The 21,516-nt window shown below is 51.0% G+C and overlaps 4 protein-coding genes across 5 annotated transcripts in view; 1 reads left to right on the top strand and 3 right to left on the bottom strand.

Moving 5' to 3' along the window:
* atp1b2a (ATPase Na+/K+ transporting subunit beta 2a) overlaps positions 1-7,546 on the bottom strand; it is a 34,033-nt gene extending 26,487 nt beyond the window's left edge. The window contains exons 1-2 of the mRNA XM_072376743.1: positions 7,224-7,546; positions 4,038-4,166 (exon numbers count right to left, since the gene is read on the bottom strand). Of these exons, the coding sequence (XP_072232844.1) occupies positions 4,038-4,166; positions 7,224-7,329 (235 nt within the window). The 5' untranslated portion in view covers positions 7,330-7,546. The remainder of the gene's footprint in view (positions 1-4,037; positions 4,167-7,223) is intronic.
* Positions 1-21,516, top strand: part of hmgb2b (high mobility group box 2b) — a 115,798-nt gene that overhangs the window by 41,424 nt on the left and 52,858 nt on the right. The gene's annotated exons all lie outside the window — the stretch shown is intronic.
* Positions 8,058-16,317, bottom strand: LOC140281812 (uncharacterized). The gene is made up of 4 exons (XM_072376311.1): positions 16,174-16,317; positions 15,139-15,213; positions 9,759-9,833; positions 8,058-9,674 (listed from the first exon to the last, which is right to left on the bottom strand). Exons 1-4 carry the CDS (start codon positions 16,226-16,228, stop codon positions 8,845-8,847), a joined length of 1,035 nt encoding a protein of 344 aa, XP_072232412.1. The 5' UTR covers positions 16,229-16,317; the 3' UTR covers positions 8,058-8,844.
* Positions 16,299-21,316, bottom strand: LOC140281810 (uncharacterized). 2 transcript variants are annotated; one of them, XM_072376310.1, is made up of 4 exons: positions 21,150-21,316; positions 19,428-19,906; positions 18,848-19,348; positions 16,299-16,574 (listed from the first exon to the last, which is right to left on the bottom strand). In XM_072376310.1, exons 2-4 carry the CDS (start codon positions 19,902-19,904, stop codon positions 16,299-16,301), a joined length of 1,254 nt encoding a protein of 417 aa, XP_072232411.1. In that variant the 5' UTR covers positions 19,905-19,906; positions 21,150-21,316. The 2 variants fall into 2 exon arrangements, with proteins under 2 accessions (XP_072232411.1, XP_072232410.1); XM_072376309.1 differs by having other exon boundaries at positions 19,428-19,910; positions 21,150-21,315.

Genomic DNA, 21,516 nt, shown 5'->3' with positions numbered 1-21,516 from the left:
ACAGCCTGAGCTTTATTAAACAACCAATCACAGCCTGAGCCTTATTAAACAACCAATCACAGCCTGAGCCTTATTAACAACCAATCACAGCCTGAGCCTTATTAAACAACCAATCACAGCCTGAGCTTTATTAAACAACCAATCACAGCCTGAGCTTTATTAAACAACCAATCACAGCCTGAGCTTTATTAAACAACCAATCACAGCCTGAGCCTTATTAAACAACCAATCACAGCCTGAGCCTCGTTAACAACCAATCACAGCCTGAGCCTTATTAAACAACCAATCACAGCCTGAGCTTTATTAAACAACCAATCACAGCCTGAGCTTTATTAAACAACCAATCACAGCCTGAGCCTCGTTAACAACCAATCACAGCCTGAGCTTTATTAAACAACCAATCACAGCCTGAGCCTCGTTAACAACCAATCACACCCTCAGCCTTATTAAACAACCAATCACAGCCTGAGCTTTATTAAACAACCAATCACAGCCTGAGCTTTATTAAACAACCAATCACAGCCTGAGCTTTATTAAACAACCAATCACAGCCTGAGCCTTATTAAACAACCAATCACAGCCTCAGCCTCGTTAACAACCAATCACAGCCTGAGCTTTATTAAACAACCAATCACAGCCTGAGCCTTATTAAACAACCAATCACAGCCTCAGCCTCGTTAACAACCAATCACAGCCTCAGCCTCGTTAACAACCAATCACAGCCTCAGCCTTATTAAACAACCAATCACAGCCTGAGCTTTATTAAACAACCAATCACAGCCTGAGCCTTATTAAACAACCAATCACAGCCTGAGCTTTATTAAACAACCAATCACAGCCTGAGCTTTATTAAACAACCAATCACAGCCTGAGCCTCGTTAACAACCAATCACAGCCTGAGCTTTATTAAACAACCAATCACAGCCTGAGCTTTATTAAACAACCAATCACAGCCTGAGCTTTATTAAACAACCAATCACAGCCTGAGCTTTATTAAACAACCAATCACAGCCTGAGCTTTATTAAACAACCAATCACAGCCTGAGCCTTATTAAAAAACCAATCACAGCCTCAGCCTCGTTAACAACCAATCACAGCCTGAGCCTTATTAAACAACCAATCACAGCCTGAGCTTTATTAAACAACCAATCACAGCCTCAGCCTTGTTAACAACCAATCACAGCCTGAGCTTTATTAAACAACCAATCACAGCCTGAGCTTTATTAAACAACCAATCACAGCCTGAGCTTTATTAAACAACCAATCACAGCCTGAGCTTTATTAAACAACCAATCACAGCCTGAGCCTTATTAAAAAACCAATCACAGCCTCAGCCTCGTTAACAACCAATCACAGCCTGAGCCTTATTAAACAACCAATCACAGCCTGAGCTTTATTAAACAACCAATCACAGCCTCAGCCTTGTTAACAACCAATCACAGCCTGAGCCTTATTAAACAACCAATCACAGCCTGAGCTTTATTAAACAACCAATCACAGCCTGAGCTTTATTAAACAACCAATCACAGCCTGAGCTTTATTAAACAACCAATCACAGCCTGAGCCTCGTTAACAACCAATCACAGCCTGAGCCTCGTTAACAACCAATCAGATCATTAATATGATCTTTAATTCATTGAGAGAAATCAGTCCCTAAGTTTCAGGTATTTTATTGCTGAATCCAAGCTGTGTAAAGGTGAAGGTAACCTAGGTAACCCTCATCTGATCTAACTGCTCCCAGAGATAACTCCAGCACAGAAACAAACACATCACTCTGTACTTTAATTTCAATAAAAACCTTTTTAACCAGCTGGTGGAGGTGAGGAGTGAAAGGAAACCATGGATTAGAAGCTTTAGGGTTTTATGTGGAGAAACTGGCTATAGATGGAGCTTTAGAGAACATGGTGAGTTCCACAGCTGGAGCTGAGCTAAGGTCAGAGGGGTCGGGTTGAACTTAGCCCCCCTGTGTTCCACAGCTGGACCTGAGCTAAGGTCAGAGGGGTCGGGTTGAACTTAGCCCCCCTGTGTTCCACAGCTGGACCTGAGCTAAGGTCAGAGGGGTCGGGTTGAACTTAGCCCCCCTGTGTTCCACAGCTGGACCTGAGCTAAGGTCAGAGGGGTCGGGTTGAACTTAGCCCCCCTGTGTTCCACAGCTGGACCTGAGCTAAGGTCAGAGGGGTCGGGTTGAACTTAGCCCCCCTGTGTTCCACAGCTGGACCTGAGCTAAGGTCAGAGGGGTCGGGTTGAACTTAGCCCCCCTGTGTTCCACAGCTGGACCTGAGCTAAGGTCAGAGGGGTCGGGTTGAACTTAGCCCCCCTGTGTTCCACAGCTGGACCTGAGCTAAGGTCAGAGGGGTCGGGTTGAACTTAGCCCCCCTGTGTTCCACAGCTGGACCTGAGCTAAGGTCAGAGGGGTCGGGTTGAACTTAGCCCCCCTGTGTTCCACAGCTGGAGCTGAGCTAAGGTCAGAGGGGTCGGGTTGAACTTAGCCCCCCTGTGTTCCACAGCTGGAGCTGAGCTAAGGTCAGAGGGGTCGGGTTGAACTTAGCCCCCCTGTGTTCCACAGCTGGACCTGAGCTAAGGTCAGAGGGGTCGGGTTGAACTTAGCCCCCCTGAGTTCCACAGCTGGACCTGAGCTAAGGTCAGAGGGGTCGGGTTGAACTTAGCCCCCCTGTGTTCCACAGCTGGACCTGACCTAAGGTCAGAGGGGTCGGGTTGAACTTAGCCCCCCTGTGTTCCACAGCTGGAGCTGAGCTAAGGTCAGAGGGGTCGGGTTGAACTTAGCCCCCCTGTGTTCCACAGCTGGACCTGAGCTAAGGTCAGAGGGGTCGGGTTGAACTTAGCCCCCCTGTGTTCCACAGCTGGACCTGAGCTAAGGTCAGAGGGGTCGGGTTGAACTTAGCCCCCCTGTGTTCCACAGCTGGACCTGAGCTAAGGTCAGAGGGGTCGGGTTGAACTTAGCCCCCCTGTGTTCCACAGCTGGACCTGAGCTAAGGTCAGAGGGGTCGGGTTGAACTTAGCCCCCCTGTGTTCCACAGCTGGACCTGAGCTAAGGTCAGAGGGGTCGGGTTGAACTTAGCCCCCCTGTGTTCCACAGCTGGACCTGAGCTAAGGTCAGAGGGGTCGGGTTGAACTTAGCCCCCCTGAGTTCCACAGCTGGACCTGAGCTAAGGTCAGAGGGGTCGGGTTGAACTTAGCCCCCCTGTGTTCCACAGCTGGACCTGAGCTAAGGTCAGAGGGGTCGGGTTGAACTTAGCCCCCCTGTGTTCCACAGCTGGACCTGAGCTAAGGTCAGAGGGGTCGGGTTGAACTTAGCCCCCCTGAGTTCCACAGCTGGATCTGAGCTAAGGTCAGAGGGGTCGGGTTGAACTTAGCCCCCCTGTGTTCCACAGCTGGAGCTGAGCTAAGGTCAGAGGGGTCGGGTTGAACTTAGCCCCCCTGTGTTCCACAGCTGGACCTGACCTAAGGTCAGAGGGGTCGGGTTGAACTTAGCCCCCCTGAGTTCCACAGCTGGACCTGAGCTAAGGTCAGAGGGGTCGGGTTGAACTTAGCCCCCCTGAGTTCCACAGCTGGACCTGAGCTAAGGTCAGAGGGGTCGGGTTGAACTTAGCCCCCCTGTGTTCCACAGCTGGACCTGAGCTAAGGTCAGAGGGGTCGGGTTGAACTTAGCCCCCCTGTGTTCCACAGCTGGACCTGAGCTAAGGTCAGAGGGGTCGGGTTGAACTTAGCCCCCCTGAGTTCCACAGCTGGACCTGAGCTAAGGTCAGAGGGGTCGGGTTGAACTTAGCCCCCCTGTGTTCCACAGCTGGACCTGAGCTAAGGTCAGAGGGGTCGGGTTGAACTTAGCCCCCCTGTGTTCCACAGCTGGACCTGAGCTAAGGTCAGAGGGGTCGGGTTGAACTTAGCCCCCCTGTGTTCCACAGCTGGACCTGAGGCTTTGTTCCAGGTGGCTCCATGTGCTGCAGCAGGTAAACAGTAACTCGTAAACAGGCTGCTGGCCCTCCCTGTCCCACCACAGATGGGTCTGATGTTCTGACCTGGAGTGGCCAGCCGGTCCTGCCAGGTGGGTTTGTAGTCATCGAGCGTCAGCAGCATGATGTACATGGTGAGGGCGAACATCCCCGCCAAAAACAGGTAGAAGATCAGGTAGAAGAGCAGGATCAGGCCTAGAGGACAGAGCAGAGTTATTCAGACCCTCACTACATTATATCCCCTCCCCCTTCAGTAAATGTCATCTTTATAATCCTCTTGTGTTAAGCTCCGCCCCCTGCTGATGACCTACATTCAGTATGAATAGAGGGGGAAGGGGAGATCTAATCCATCCAGTGTCTTCTTATTGATTATTTGTGTGACAGTTTGATCAGTTTGAGAAGTTATCCATAAGCTTTAACCATGGAAACAAAGAATGCTGCCCTCTGATTGGCTGTTAGAATCAGTCCCAGTTCAGGCCACCAGTTTAACCAGCATTTCTAATAATAACCAGTACGTAACCACAGCAACGGACAGGACTGTGGAACATTTCAATGAACTCAAGGATTCCTGAGTGTTTCCTTGTGGTTCTGACACCCTTTAAAGTTCCCTTACAGAACCTTTTAGTCTGAAACTAAGACCCTGTTACCATCTCAACCCCTGGACCTTCTTCAAGGATCACATTTACAAGACAGGTTATAGTTCTTCAACATCAGGTTGGACCCCAGAAACCTGCGTAAAAAGGCCCATAAAAACCTCATCCAGAACACCGGAAATCCAATAACGCTAAAAGGTCAAAGCTACCCCCCCAGGACTCCTCTTGAAAAGCACTTTAAGAAGGCTTCACTGAAACAGAGGGAGGACCCCCCCCAGTTCAATCTGAATCCTCCCAGTGACCACAGGATGTCTTCCAGAACTTTCTCAGCCTCTGAAAACCCTTTAAACGTTCCCTAAAATTACCCAGAACCCACTGATGGACCCCTGTGGGCCTGCAAACAGACCCTTCTGGTACACTGATAACTCTTCTGTCAGAACTGACCCGTCTCAGAGATCTCTGGTTCTGTCAGAGATCTCTGGTTCTGTCAGAACTGACCCGGTCTCAGAGATCTCTGGTTCTGTCAGAACTGAGCCGGTCTCAGAGATCTCTGGTTCTCTCAGAGATCTCTGGTTCTGTCAGAACTGAGCCGGTCTCAGAGATCTCTGGTTCTGTCAGAACTGACCCGTCTCAGAGATCTCTGGTTCTGTCAGAACTGACCCGTCTCAGAGATCTCTGGTTCTGTCAGAGATCTCTGGTTCTGTCAGAACTGAGCCGTCTCAGAGATCTCTGGTTCTGTCAGAGATCTCTGGTTCTGTCAGAACTGACCCGGTCTCAGAGATCTCTGGTTCTGTCAGAACTGAGCCGTCTCAGAGATCTCTGGTTCTGTCAGAGATCTCTGGTTCTGTCAGAACTGAGCCGTCTCAGAGATCTCTGGTTCTGTCAGAACTGACCCGTCTCAGTTTCTGGGTGAAAAGCCATGGCGGAACCGTGTGAGACTGCTGTAATTGTTCAGTGTTTTTTTTTTACCTTTCATCTCTGTGCTGAAATATTAAAATTAACTATAAATAAAGAGTTAAAAACAAAGAAGAACTGACCCGCTGTCAGTTAATGTAATCAAACCGGTCCGCTGACGGACATCAGGACCAACGGGACACAATCCTGGACTCGACCCAGTTTAGGTCCCGCCCCCCAGCTCTGGTAGTTACTTGTTCCTGTGATAATTGTGGTTTCCAAATGGTCATGTGACCTTAAAGTGCCAAAAGGATGTGATCCCTCCATCAGACGGAGAAATGCTGTACCGTCCCTTTAAGAGGAGTATGGTCCTCATAACTGCACCATTCCACCGTGTGTGTGTGCCGATTACTGTCCAATCAAACTCGTCCGTCGGCTTTAATCCAGATTAACACACACTCCTCAGTTTGGTGTGTGTGTCCTTTGGTTTCATCAAGGCCAAACATCCACAGCCCCAGTGCATGATGGGAGATATGACATCATCAGAATGGAGTTACGTAAAAGGTGAGCGGCTGATGCTACTCTGAGCAGGTGACAGGTGTGTCTGTGCAGATGTGTGCCTGCTCTGGTTCTGAGGTGGTTCTGAGGTGGTTCTGAGGTGGTTCTGAGGTGGTTCTGAGGTGGTTCTGAGCAGGTTCTGAGGTGGTTCTGAGCAGGTTCTGAGCAGGTTCTGAGCAGATGTGTGCCTGCTCAAACCGGTAATAAAACTAAACGAAATCAATCGGACCCATTTTCAGTCAGCAGATTCAAGGCTGAGCAGGTTCTGAGGTGGTTCTGAGGTGGTTCTGAGGTGGTTCTGAGGTGGTTCTGAGCAGGTTCTGGAGTCTGAACCGTCCAAAGAACGACCGACCTCAGAACCCAGCAGAACATGAAGACCTGAACGGAACCACGAAAGAAACGCAGCCATCGTCAGTCAAACATCTTCTTCATGTGTGACTGGAACCAGAACCTCAGCTGTGGCCTGTTGACATGTGGGTTCTGGGTGGTGCAGAACCGGCCCGTTAAAGCCCGTTAAAGCCCGTTAAAGCCCAACACGTCTGGCGGACGCCGTTCAGACTGAACAGCGATGACCAGCAGCTCATTCCAGATGTGTTCATCTGCTCATCACCATAGAAACAGACTGAAGAATGCAGCAACACAACGGGTCCAGATGTTGACCCGGAACACAGAGATCTGTTATCGGCCATCATTGCTCACACAAGCAATCTGTTGCTAGGCAACTGCTTTTAATTGGCTTTGAATGGATGTAATCTGATCAGATCACGGTTGTATTAGAACTGGACTATTCTGGAAGAGGACCGGCCAACCGCTGGTTCTGTTGGGGTGGTTGGGTTCTGTTGGGTCGTTAATCAGTGACTGACGTTTCTGATCAGTCAGACCAGAAGTTCTGGACCGGAACCAACAGACCCAACGATCACTAGAGCCCAGTGGAGGCCCAGAGCGGGGAAACGGGTCAGAACCACAGTGACCCAAATCAACCACAGGGCAGAGGACTGAAACCCAACAGAACCCAACAGGTGAGGAACACCTGGCTTAAAGAGGGTCTGGGTCGGTTCTGATTATAATTCTGACTCAGTAGCAAGGAGCAGACAGGTGGACCTGCTGTGCAGTTATTGATCAGCTGTCAGAACCGGTCCTGATCGATCAGTAACACTCTAACATGCAGCTCCCCCTTATATAACCACAGAGACGTGCGCGGACTCACCCCAGCTCGCGGCCGTGCGGCCCAACAGCTCGTGCGTGCGCGGGTTCCAGAAGAACTCGTGCCAGTCGCCGGAGCCCTTGCGGTCTTCCTCCTTGGAGCCAGACATGACGGTGAGGATGAGGAGGATGAAGATGAGCTCTGTGCGTGCTCACACGGCGCGCGTGCCCGCTGCTGCTTCCTTCAGCCGAGAATCGATCCGCGGATCGATGATGATGATGATGGAGACGGCGATGAAGGACAGACAGAGGAAGAGAGGACACTGCGGTAACACCGTGTGACGTCACAGCTACTGCCGCAGCCCGCCAATAAGGGAGGAGCGCTAACGCCAGGCCCCGCCCCCTGTGAGCTGTCCGTGTGTGTCTGTGACATGATGGCAAATGACATTTCAGTTTTATCACGAGGGGACACGTGAGGATGACGTCACTCGCGTGTCTCACAGCTGCTGTCAGTTTTAAACATTTATGACGTCATCAACCTGTAAACGGTTGATGACCCAACAGAACCGACTCATCTGGTCACGTGTGTTTCATAAGTGTTGGGACATCTGTCAGCAAGCCAGAATCATGGGGGAGGGGGTTCTGCACTGACCCGGGAGCAGCGGTACCGATAAAGAGGTGAGATTAAACAGAGTCTTGTCAGAGGCTTCCTCAGAACCAGATGGTTCAGAACTGGACTCAGAACCGGATGGTTCTGATGTCACAGGACCCCTGTGCTCCACCCCCTCCATCCTGAGTGGGCTGGTGACTGACATTTATTTCATCCTCTAAACTGGTTGACTCCACTCCAACAGAACCTGGTACTGACCCGGTTCCTCCTCACAGAGAACAGGAAGACAGAACACGTTCATGCTTATTAAAGAGGTTTAATCCACAAAGTTCAGACACAAACAAACAAACAGACTTTATCACTTCTGGGTCGGCTCTGACTGGGTCCAATTCAAATGAACTGAGCTCTGCAGACCCGTTAGACCGGGTCAGAACCAGAGGCGGGCCAGAGAAAAACAGGATGAGGCAGACAGATCTGGGGAGAACAGCTGGTGTTACTGGGTCGCCATCAGAACCTAACGGGGGAGGAGCCACAGAGAAGGACAGCTGTGGTTCTGTTTCCCCCCACTACAGAACCAGACTGAGACCTGAACCCATCAGAACCTTAGGCTAACAGAACCTTCTTTAGGTTATCAGGACCTGGCAGATCGTTACCAGGTCCGATAAAGCCCCAGCAGTTGTATATGTCCAACAGCACAACAATCAGAACCGCAGGATGTACAGAACCAAGGTGTTGCAATGGTCCAGTCAAAGTCTGGACCGGAACCTGACCGAAATGCTGTGGCGGACCTTCAGAGAACTGCGCAGAAAAGTGGGCCTCCGCTCAGACCTAGTTCTGTTAGGTCCAAACGCCTGTTCCTGAGGATGGAACCACATTCTCATCCAAACACAGGACCGAACCAGAACCAGAACTTGAAGGTTGAGCTTGGTACGGTCCCGTCCTGGACGCAGTCTTCTGAACTGCTGCTGAACTCCGACAGTACCAACAGCTCAGAACCTTTGCAGAACCTTGGCCCATCTTAGTGTTCACAGTTCATTAAATCTCGACCCAGTCTGTCAGAATCAGGCTCGGTCTGTCAGAAGTGGACGTGTCCAGGGTGTGGGTCGGGTGGCGGGCCTCCTGGAGGTACATCCTGCAGCAGGTTCCGGCCCAGTGGTCTGCTCATGTAGTTTTGGGTCAAACCCTCGTCGGCCCACTCTGGCCGGGACAGCAGCTGGTCCATGTGTGGTACCGGGACCCTGTGCAGGACCGGGTACGGGCTGATGCCGGGCTCTCGGTCCAGCAGCGGGTGTGTGGGAACTCGGAGCGGCCCGTCGGGTCCGTACGGTGACCCCGTCAGCGCTGAAGGGTCCCGGTCCAGGGTCTGCAGCTGGTGCTGGTCCAGATGGTACAGTTGCTTCTTCAGAGCGTGACTGTGGTCCTGCTCTAGTCTAGAATGGCACAGCTGTTTCTTGTGCATGTGCAGGTGGTCCTGGAGGTCCGATTGGGCGTGGTACTGTGGCCTCTTCAGAGGGTCATCCTGGTCCATCTGGGCCTGGTACGGCTGCTTCTTCTGGTTCTGGGTGTGGTCCTTGGCCTGCTGATCTATCTCATTCTGGTATTGCTGCAGTTGCTGCTTCTTTTGGTTCTGGTTCTGAATTTGATCTTGGTGATCCTGGTTCTCCTCCAGGTCCATCTGGGCATGGAACTGCTGCTTCTTCTGGCTCTGGATCTGGTTGTGGACCTGGTTCTTGATGTCCTTCCAGTGCCGCCCTCTGAGAACCGGCTCCAGGTCCAGACAGCGCTGACAGACCTCCTTCCCCGGTACCGACTGGACCAGAACGTGGACTCCCAGCTGCCTCCAGATGGCCTCCTTCTCTGCAGAGGACCAGGGACGCCGGCGGACTTTCTTGGGAGCCGCGGGCCCTGAAGGACGGGCAGACAGAACAGACCTCATTAAGATGAGACGGATCAGAACTCTGCTGTGTTCAGGAGCCTCCGAGGACCCACCTGCGGCCGGGGACTGCAGTCTGGACTCGGTGGGAACCACAGAGCTCAGAGTTCTGCTGCCATTCTTGGGCGGACCTGCAAAGACAGACAGACAATCAGTTCTCAGAGGTTTTGGAGGCCAGAGCGGGTCACAGATCGGTTCTTAAAAACCCAAATCATCCCAGGGCTGGTCCAGCCCGACCTCCATAACAGGAAGGTATTCAGCTTAAAGAAGATGTCAGACGGGAACATTTTTATCATTCTTTTATTGTTCAGAGACCATTTCTCTCTTCTGTCCATTACCGAGACTTTCCTTCCCCATAAAACCTCCGTTTGGACTCAGAGGGACAGAGGAGGGCCAACATGTGGCACATCTGGTTCTGAGCAGGGAGAGAAATGTAACCGTCACCTCTGCACAAACAAGGCAGGCGTACCTGGGGCTGGAGTTACCTGCTGGAAGTGAGCGCCGCAGACAGAACAAAACTTCCTCTGGAGAGGAACACAAACCCTGAACAAGGTTTAGTTGGCTAAGCTCCGCCCCCCTCGGTTACTGTTGCTACGCCAGTCAAGGTTTCCCTCCTCCAGCGAGAAACATGGCGTTTTTACCGTTTCTTTCATCCACAGCAACTTACAGGTAGGCGGGCAGGCTAAGGGTCCTGCCTGAGGACCCCTACTGGAGGTTACCTTTCATGCCGGGGATTTGAACCCAGGTCTCCCGTTAAGTCATATTCCTCAGGAATTATCTGAACATTTCTGGCAAACTTCTTCAGAGGTGTCACAGAGAAGCAGACTAAGAGGTCTCCAATAGCAGTTTGAAATATATGTTCACCAGAATAAATGTTCTGGCAAAGTTCAAACGAAGAGGAACTCAAAACGGTCCCGATCGGTGGAAGGTGGGCCCCAGATGCAGTTCTTCAAGTTCAAAAAGGTTCATTTCCAAGAACAAAACAGGGAGCTAGAACCAAACGCCAGAAAATATTTAAACGGTCAATTAACAAGAAACAAGACTATGGAAAAAACAAGGCTATGAATAAATTAACAAGGCTACGAGGCAGGAAACCAGACTTCACCTCTGTGATCATGACACGAAGGGTTGGTGAGATTCTGCAGTGAAAGGAAACCAGGAGGTTAAATGCTGTGGAGGGAGGGATCAGTGAAGGAGGTGCAGCTGTGAGCAGGTGGACAGAAACAAGACAAGAACCTGAAAACTGTGTCACAGAACCTGAAAACCCAACACAGAACCTGAAAACTGTGTCACAGAACCTGAAAACCCAACACAGAACCTGAAAACCCAACACAGAACCTGAAAACTGTGTCACAGAACCTGAAAACCCAACACAGAACCTGAAAACTGTGACACAGAACCTGAAAACTGTGTCACAGAACCTGAAAACTGTGACAAACAAACAAGCACAAACCAAGGGAAAGCAAGATTAAAGGTGGTCCGATCTGTTCCAGAGGCTTTATTTATCCCGAGGGGGAAGTGCTGTGCAACAGTTATGGAACAGGAGGAAAGTACTAAATGAATAAAATTACAATAAGATCAAATAAAGATCACATAAGTAACTGCTGTACAATATGTGCAAACAGCAGTGGTATTTGGCCTCAGTGTTTCCACTGATCCTCTCTGAGGTAGATGAATTAAACTCTCTGAAGGCCACAGGCAGACAGGACTTCCTCTGCCGTTCAAAGGCTGCAGTGAGTCTGAAGGTGCTTCTGTGGGAGGTAAACACCTGGAGCCATCGCAAAGCCAGGCAAGCAGAGACTAAATGTCAGAACTCTATCTGTATTTATTTTGCTTAAATAAAGGTTTTGTTATCACACAAAGCTATGCTTAGCTAACATTAGCTAGCACTTTAGCTCAGAACAAACGTAGGTGCTGATTTTGGAGGGATTCAGCTGTTCGTGTGGGCCTCCACGCTGCTTTATCCACACCCGCCATCTTTCTGGTTGCATCTTGGGCTGGGAAGGCAAAGGATTCACCACCACCCTGCAAACTTCTTGGATATAGACTGTCGGATTGGCGAATCCCGCATGCACACCACTTCGGCATATTGCTTTCTGCTGAAAGCTTGACTGGCCTCTTGTGCATAGTTACGGTTGCTAATGTAGGATTGGACAGAAGACGTTTGTGGGAGGGGCTTAGCAAAGGATCAATTGTCCACATCAAACCATTCAGAACTGCTGTTTATACCAGCTGACTGGTGGGGCTCTGAGCCACGGCTGCAGGCGTTTGAGGGATTTAAATTCAGAACCAGATTGACCGTTAACAGTTCTGACATCTACTGAAAACCTTCTGCTCGTCTTTACCCCAGTTGTGGAGCAGGTGTGGACAACAGGTGTGGAACAGGTTTAGGACCAGTGTGGAACAGGTTTAGGACCAGTGTGGAACAGGTGTGGAACAGGTTTAGGACCAGTGTGGAACAGGTTTAGGACCAGTGTGGAACAGGTTTAGGACCGGTGTAGAACAGGTTTAGGACCAGTGTGGAACAGGTGTGGAACAGGTTTAGGACCAGTGTGGAACAGGTTTAGGACCAGTGTGGAACAGGTGTGGAACAGGTTTAGGACCGGTGTGGAACAGGTTTAGGACCAGTGTGGAACAGGTTTAGGACCAGTGTGGACAACAGGTGTGGAACAGGTTTAGGACCAGTGTGGACAACAGGTGTGGAACAGGTTTAGGACCAGTGTGGACAACAGGTGTGGAACAGGTTTAGGACCAGTGTGGAACAGGTTTAGGACCGGTGTGGAACAGGTTTAGGACCAGTGTGGACAACAGGTGTGGAACAGGTTTAGGACCAGTGTGGACAACAGGTGTGGAACAGGTTTAGGACCAGTGTGGACAACAGGTGTGGAACAGGTTTAGGACCAGTGTGGAACAGGTTTAGGACCGGTGTGGAACAGGTTTAGGACCAGTGTGGAACAGGTTTAGGACCAGTGTGGAACAGGTTTAGGACCAGTGTGGAACAGGTTTAGGACCAGTGTGGAACAGGTTTAGGACCAGTGTGGAACAGGTGTGGAACAGGTTTAGGACCAGTGTGGAACAGGTTTAGGACCGGTGTGGAACAGGTTTAGGACCAGTGTGGACAACAGGTGTGGAACAGGTTTAGGACCAGTGTGGAACAGGTTTAGGACCGGTGTGGACAACAGGTGCGGAACAGGTTTAGGACCAGTGTGGACAACAGGTGTGGAACAGGTTTAGGACCAGTGTGGAACAGGTTTAGGACCAGTGTGGACAACAGGTGTGGAACAGGTTTAGGACCAGTGTGGAACAGGTTTAGGACCAGTGTGGACAACAGGTGCGGAACAGGTTTAGGACCAGTGTGGAACAGGTTTAGGACCAGTGTGGAACAGGTTTAGGACCAGTGTGGAACAGGTTTAGGACCGGTGTGGACAACAGGTTTAGGACCAGTGTGGAACAGGTTTAGGACCAGTGTGGAACAGGTTTAGGACCAGTGTGGACAACAGGTTTAGGACCAGTGTGGACAACAGGTTTAGGACCAGTGTGGACAACAGGTGTGGAACAGGTTTAGGACCAGTGTGGAACAGGTTTAGGACCAGTGTGGAACAGGTTTAGGACCAGTGTGGAACAGGTTTAGGACCAGTGTGGACAACAGGTTTAGGACCAGTGTGGACAACAGGTGTGGAACAGGTTTAGGACCAGTGTGGAACAGGTTTAGGACCAGTGTGGAACAGGTTTAGGACCAGTGTGGACAACAGGTGTGGAACAGGTTTAGGACCAGTGTGGAACAGGTTTAGGACCAGTGTGGACAACAGGTGCGGAACAGGTTTAGGACCAGTGTGGAACAGGTTTAGGACCGGTGTGGACAACAGGTTTAGGACCAGTGTGGAACAGGTTTAGGACCAGTGTGGAACAGGTTTAGGACCAGTGTGGAACAGGTTTAGGACCAGTGTGGACAACAGGTTTAGGACCAGTGTGGACAACAGGTGTGGAACAGGTTTAGGACCAGTGTGGAACAGGTTTAGGACCAGTGTGGAACAGGTTTAGGACCAGTGTGGACAACAGGTTTAGGACCAGTGTGGACAACAGGTGTGGAACAGGTTTAGGACCAGTGTGGAACAGGTTTAGGACCAGTGTGGACAACAGGTGTGGAACAGGTTTAGGACCAGTGTGGAACAGGTTTAGGACCAGTGTGGACAACAGGTGTGGAACAGGTTTAGGACCAGTGTGGAACAGGTTTAGGACCAGTGTGGAACAGGTTTAGGACCAGTGTGGAACAGGTTTAGGACCAGTGTGGAACAGGTTTAGGACCAGTGTGGACAACAGGTTTAGGACCAGTGTGGAACAGGTTTAGGACCAGTGTGGACCAGGTTTAGGACCAGTGTGGACAACAGGTGCGGAACAGGTTTAGGACCAGTGTGGAACAGGTTTAGGACCAGTGTGGAACAGGTTTAGGACCAGTGTGGAACAGGTTTAGGACCAGTGTGGACAACAGGTTTAGGACCAGTGTGGAACAGGTTTAGGACCAGTGTGGACAACAGGTGTGGAACAGGTTTAGGACCAGTGTGGAACAGGTTTAGGACCAGTGTGGAACAGGTTTAGGACCGGTGTGGACAACAGGTGTGGAACAGGTTTAGGACCAGTGTGGAACAGGTTTAGGACCGGTGTGGAACAGGTTTAGGACCGGTGTGGACAACAGGTGTGGAACAGGTTTAGGACCAGTGTGGACAACAGGTGCGGAACAGGTTTAGGACCAGTGTGGAACAGGTTTAGGACCGGTGTGGACAACAGGTTTAGGACCAGTGTGGAACAGGTTTAGGACCAGTGTGGAACAGGTTTAGGACCAGTGTGGAACAGGTTTAGGACCAGTGTGGACAACAGGTTTAGGACCAGTGTGGACAACAGGTGTGGAACAGGTTTAGGACCAGTGTGGAACAGGTTTAGGACCAGTGTGGAACAGGTTTAGGACCAGTGTGGACAACAGGTTTAGGACCAGTGTGGACAACAGGTGTGGAACAGGTTTAGGACCAGTGTGGAACAGGTTTAGGACCAGTGTGGACAACAGGTGCGGAACAGGTTTAGGACCAGTGTGGAACAGGTTTAGGACCAGTGTGGAACAGGTTTAGGACCGGTGTGGACAACAGGTGTGGAACAGGTTTAGGACCAGTGTGGAACAGGTTTAGGACCGGTGTGGAACAGGTTTAGGACCGGTGTGGACAACAGGTGTGGAACAGGTTTAGGACCAGTGTGGAACAGGTTTAGGACCGGTGTGGACAACAGGTGTGGAACAGGTTTAGGACAGATGTGGAGCTTTGACGCTGAGGGATAAGCTTTGTTCTTCAGGTCAGAGACTAAATTTAGGTCAGGTTTATGGACTTACAGCTAGGCTGGTTCTGGTTTAAGATCAGTAGTTTCTGGACCCATAGTGCAGTCAGAACTCACCATCTGGTCTCAGCTCCTTCTCATTTCTCGACTGGACCGGCCGTTTCTTTGCTTTCGCTCCTCCTTCTGAAACATCTACAGAGAGAAAATAACAATCTGTGACGGCTCTAGCCCCATCAGTGATGTTGATAGGTTTTCAATGAGTGGGAAATTCAATGGGTCAAAATTACATTTCTTTCCATCTCTTAAATTGTAGTGTTAAACTCTGTTAATGGTGGTATGTTAAGATATGGCTATAATTAGCAGATACAGTCATGTATGTTCAAAATGTATCTGAAATTAAACAAATACAATCTGAAAAGTTTATTGCACAACAACTGTCCCAGTGGTATATCATACTGCACTTATGTAGCAACATAAAAGAGCACCAAAATAAATGACTAAAATTCAGATTAAAACAAAATGGTGTCTGTTGTACAAAAATAAATGATCAATAAAAGTGCTGACACACAACAAATGAACCAAAATAAGACCAAAATCTTGTCTGAACTTCAACTAAATCAATTGAACTGAGTCAATCATTATGAAAATTTCGCAGTACAGGAAATTGTCATCAGAAAAGCGAAGCCATTTATATGTGGTGAGCCACTGCTTGAGGAAAGTTTGCTTTGTTTGGAGGAGGATGTAGAAGGTGGAGGCACCTCTTTTTCAGGGGGCTCATCGAGCTCTGAGCAAAACAAAATGGTGACTGCCATTCAAAGTGTTTTTCCTTGCCACATAGCCACCATCACAGCTCGTCAGGCGTTAAAACATCATCGACCTGAGTGAACACAGCATAGAGCAGCTAAGCTAGCATGATACCGTACTCATGTCCGCGCTGAGTTCAGGTGCAAAGGGTTGAAACAGCGCAGGTCCACTGGCAGGTTTCCTTTTGCTAGTTACTGTGATTTTAAATATAATTTATTGTTCAAAATGCATAGTTTTCCAAGAGAAAAATGAGGATAGTGAAATTACTGCGTCCTTTCAGATTTTAATGCATCAGGGTACCCAGCAACATCACTGCCCCGTGTTTCGTTTAGGATGGCGCAGTCTTACCTGCCTCTGGACCCGGGTTCTGTAGCCCCAGGTTGTCCCACTCCCTTCCCAGCATGTGGTAGAAGTCAGTGGTCTTAGCGGCAGCCTCCCAGTCACCATCCTGCAGACTCTCTCCGATGGCAATCTCACAGACCGTCTTTAACGTCGTCTTCACCGAAAGCGGTGGGCGGCTCCACCGGTACCCCCGCTGCCTTCCTGGCAGCTGACAGAGCGAGGCTGAGGCGGCCCGGAGCCAGCAGGTCCTGCAGGGTCTGGATCCCAGTGTCCAGGGATTTAGCAGCCAGCAGCAGCCTGCCGAGCTCCCTCAGCTTCTGGCTGACATAATCGTACCTCCTCTGGCTGCCGTCCTGGTTCCCCATCAGTTTGTTTCCATACTTACAGATCAGCCAATCAGATTTCACCTGTGAGAGGGAGGGGCAGGTTTCATGTAGAGACACAGGTGGACAGACAGGTGGACAGACAGGTGGTCAGACAGGTGAACAGACAGGTGGTCAGACAGGTGAACAGACAGGTGAACAGACAGGTGGACAGACAGGTGGACAGACGGGTGGATTGACAGGTGGACAGACGGGTGGACAGACAGGCGGACAGACAGGCGGACAGACAGGTGGACAGACAGGTGGACAGAGGTGGACACAGGTGGACAGACAGGTGGACAGACAGGTGGAAAAAAGGTGGACAGACAGGTGGACAGAGGTGGACAGAGGTGGACAGACAGGTGAACAGACAGGCGGACAGACGGGTGGACAGACAGGTGGACAGACGGGTGGACAAACGGGTGGACAGACAGGTGGACAGACAGGTGGACAGACAGGTGGACAGACAGGTGGACAGACGGGTGGACAGACAGGCGGACAGACAGGCGGACAGACAGGCGGACAGACAGGTGGAAAGACAGGCGGACAGAGGTGGACAGACAGGTGGACAGAGGTGGACACAGGTGGACAGACAGGTGGACAGACAGGTGGAAAAAAGGTGGACAGACAGGTGGACAGAGGTGGACAGAGGTGGACAGACAGGTGAACAGACAGGCGGACAGACGGGTGGACAGACAGGTGGACAGACGGGTGGACAAACGGGTGGACAGACAGGTGGACAGACAGGTGGACAGACAGGTGGACAGACAGGTGGTCAGACAGGTGAACAGAGGTGAACAGAGGTGGACAGACAGGCGGACAGACAGGCGGACAGACAGGCGGACAGACAGGCGGACAGACAGGCGGACAGACAGGCGGACAGACAGGTGGACAGACAGGTGGAAAAAAGGTGGACAGACAGGTGGACAGACAGGTGGACAGACAGGTGGTCAGACAGGTGAACAGAGGTGAACAGAGGTGGACAGACAGGTGAACAGACAGGCGGACAGACAGGCGGAAAGACAGGCGGAGAGACAGGTGGACAGACAGGCGGAGAGACAGGTGGACAGACAGGCGGACAGACAGGTGGACAGACAGGTGGAAAAAAGGTGGACAGACAGGTGGACAGACAGGTGGACAGACAGGTGGAAAGACAGGCGGACAGACAGGTTGACAGACAGGTGGAAAAAAGGTGGACAGACAGGTGGACAGACAGGTGAACAGACAGGTGGACAGACAGGTGAACAGAGGTGGACAGACAGGTGAACAGACAAGTGGACAGACAGGTGGAAAGACAGGCGGACAGACAGGCGGAAAGACAGGCGGACAGACAGGCGGACAGACAGGTGGACAGACAGGTGGACAGACAGGTGGAAAAAAGGTGGACAGACAGGTGGACAGACAGGTGGACAGACAGGTGAACAGACAGGTGGAAAGACAGGCGGACAGACAGGTGGACAGACAGGTGGACAGACAGGCGGACAGACAGGTTGACAGACAGGTGGACAGACAGGTGGAAAAAAGGTGGACAGACAGGTGGACAGACAGGTGGACAGACAGGTGGTCAGACAGGTGGTCAGACAGGTGAACAGAGGTGAACAGAGGTGGACAGACAGGTGAACAGACAGGCGGACAGACAGGCGGACAGACAGGCGGACAGACAGGTGGACAGTCAGGCGGACAGACAGGTGGACAGACAGGTGGACAGACAGGTGGACAGACAGGTGAACAGAGGTGGACAGACAGGTGAACAGAGGTGGACAGACAGGTGGACAGACAGGTGGACAGACAGGTGGACAGACAGGTGGTCAGACAGGTGGTCAGACAGGTGAACAGAGGTGAACAGAGGTGGACAGACAGGTGAACAGACAGGCGGACAGACAGGCGGACAGACAGGCGGACAGACAGGTGGACAGTCAGGCGGACAGACAGGTGGACAGACAGGTGGACAGACAGGTGGACAGACAGGTGAACAGAGGTGGACAGACAGGTGAACAGAGGTGGACAGTCAGGCGGACAGACAGGTGGACAGACAGGTGGACAGACAGGTGGACAGACAGGTGAACAGAGGTGGACAGACAGGTGAACAGAGGTGGACAGACAGGTGGACAGACAGGTGGACAGTCAGGCGGACAGACAGGTGGACAGACAGGTGGACAGACAGGTGGACAGACAGGTGAACAGAGGTGGACAGACAGGTGAACAGAGGTGGACAGAAAGGTGAACAGACAGGCGGACAGACAGGCGGACAGACAGGCGGACAGACAGGTGGACAGACAGGCGGACAGACAGGTGGACAGACAGGCGGACAGACAGACCTCATAGGACACGCTGTCCTGGTTCATGCGATGCAGAATCTCGCTACAACTCTCTGACGCTCCGCTTGAGATCGGCAGAAGGCGTGACGCCGCCGCCTGTACTCGGGTCCGCTTCCTGGGCTGGTTCCCGGCAGAGTCTGAGGTCAGGTTCTGATCCAGATCGGGGTCAGAGATGAGGGACCGCTTGTTCCCGGGTTCAGAGCTCTGGTTTGTGGTGGCTGTTGGGGGGGGGTCTACAGGTGTGTCCTCTGTGGAATCTGCAGGGTCACAGGAAGGCTCACTTGTGGAGTCAGCAGTGGTGTTGCAGCTCGTCTCCGCCAAAGAGGCGGCGTATTTGGAAGGCTCGATGGCCAGCTTCTTACGGCAGGACACCTGATGCTTCCAGAGATCGGCCCGAAGGAAGAACCCCAGGCAGAGAGGGCAGGGCAAGTAGTTCCTTGCATCGACCTCTTCTGAGGGCTGACGCCACGGGATGATCTCCCCACTACCCTGACGGATCACCTGCCGGGCAGAAGTTATTAGAAGTGAGATGAAGCAGTCTTAGGTCAGCACACACACAGGTGAGTACAGGTGAACCAACCTCGATGTTGTGCAGGTAGTTGCCCCTGCAGCGCAGGTGTTCCAGCAGCAGATGGCGCTTTTTGGAGCCTGGCGGGAGGGTGCTGGCAGCTACCACCTCTTGTTCATCGGTGTGCTTCCTCAGCAGGTGGCGAGCAATCTTCACCTGAGGCCGCCGGCAGAACACACAGTAATGTTTCTTATCCCAGCGCCGCTTCCCGCCGCTCCACGTCCTCTTCACCGTCACCCCCTCCTTCTTCTCCTCCTGGCCCCGCCTCTTTTGTTTATGACCCCGCCTCTTGTCAACAGTGCCCCGCCTCTTTTCAACAGTGCCCCGCCTCTTTCCTTTCTGGCTACGTCTTGCTAAGGTGCGGCGACGTGGCTGATGGGCGGGGGGTTTGGGCAGGTCTTTGTCAGCAGAGGAGGGTGTGTCCTCGACCTCTGTCTTATTCCCCATGGCAACGTCGGCATGGTTGTCCATGGTAACAGCAGTCTCCATGACTACCTGAACAAACAGGGTAGGTGTAAAACTGTCATTGATCAGTGAACAGACAGATGTTACAGTCCAGACTCCATAGAGAAAACAGAGCGTTTCAGTTAAGTTACGGTGATCTTACAGAGATAAAAAGGACACACCCTAACCCTTTAACCAGGACTCAGAGATCTGAACACATCACACCAGCTTTAAAGTCTTTACTCTGGCTTCCAGTCAGTCACAGAATAGATTTAAAAGCCTGCTGATGGTTTATAAATCCCAGAATCTGTGACATGTTCAGAGAATATAAACCCAGCAGAGCTCTTAGATCCAAGGACTCGGGTCAGCTGGTCCAGTCCAGAGTCCAGACTGAACCTGGAGAAGCAGCATTTAGCTGCTATGCTGCAAACAAGTGGAACAAACTGCCAGAGATAGGGTTAGGGTTAGGTTTAGGTTTAGGGTTAGGGTTAGGTTTAGGGTTAGGGTAGATTAACCCAGAGGTTAAACTGTCACCGAATGTTTTTAAATCCAGGTTAAAAACATTTATTTTCTCATGTGTCTGTGCATGAAATCTGCTCGGTATCTTTTTATTTACAGAAACACTGACTGGGACATCCCACCTGGAGGCTTTACGGGTGAAAAACACTAACTTCAGGATGCAGAGGGGCAGAAAACAACCGGAAGGACCTAAAATGACTCCTAAAAGATGAAAAACAACAACCACACCTCAAAGGACCTGCGGTAGTATTTATCTCTCCCACCAAACTTGAAATAAAGGTGGTGTTTTTGTCTGGGAGTCGTGTCTTAGACATGGGAACCCCTACATATCAGTTACGGGGGTCTTATAACCCGGTTCCGCTGTGGGACCAGTACAGTCTCCGCTAATGAACCAGTAACTTTAAATCGACTGTTTCCTGAATGGACTCTGGTGCTACCTTCTAACCCGCCCCCACCGCACTACTCCGGGACTGGACCTGGTTCGGGTCAGCTAACACCAGCACCGCGTTAATGTGCACTGACCCAGAATGATTCGGTCCAGGTGAAGGTGAGATGAGGGTGTGTCCGATAATGGAAGCTTGTTTACCGTTAGCCTGAGAGCTAACAACCAGGAGGCTAAAGACAGCACCGAGGAGCTAACGTAAAGCGGAATGACGTCATGAGTGGGTAACCGGGACCAGAGCGAAACAAAGCCGTAGCTGACGAGCACGTAAAGACAAAGAACGGGTGAGGAAAGTTGAATATATCTGAACATCTTTAAAACATCCTCACCTTGCTAACGGAGCGCCACTCTTATTTCTTCTTCTTGACTGCTGGAAAGCATCAGGACGGCGCTTTACCGCCCCCTGCTGGCGCATAGCGTTGACGTCATTCTGACAGGACACTGTCAGGTTCGGTGCTGAAAGCATAGGCATGTTCCAATGAAAGCAGAACCAGAACCTGAGCCTGCAAGACTCATTCTGGTGCCCTGACAAATTAGAGCAGACTGGAGGAGAGCGAGAGAGAAATAATGATAAATTAAAATAATCTTTCTTTTTTGTTTTAAAGTGAGATAAACTTTCAATTTTGTATGAAATTTTAAAGACAAAACACATTTAGAGGAATTACCTCCCTGAAAGAAGAAGAACAGAAAAGAAAA

The sequence above is a fragment of the Leuresthes tenuis genome, unplaced genomic scaffold, assembly GCF_036924035.1.
Source record: "Leuresthes tenuis unplaced genomic scaffold, fLeuTen1.0.hap1 SCAF_22, whole genome shotgun sequence".
NCBI classification, from domain to species: Eukaryota; Metazoa; Chordata; class Actinopteri; order Atheriniformes; family Atherinopsidae; genus Leuresthes; species Leuresthes tenuis.
Note: the sequence above shows the minus strand (reverse complement) of the source record. Positions and strands in the feature narration are given on the sequence as shown.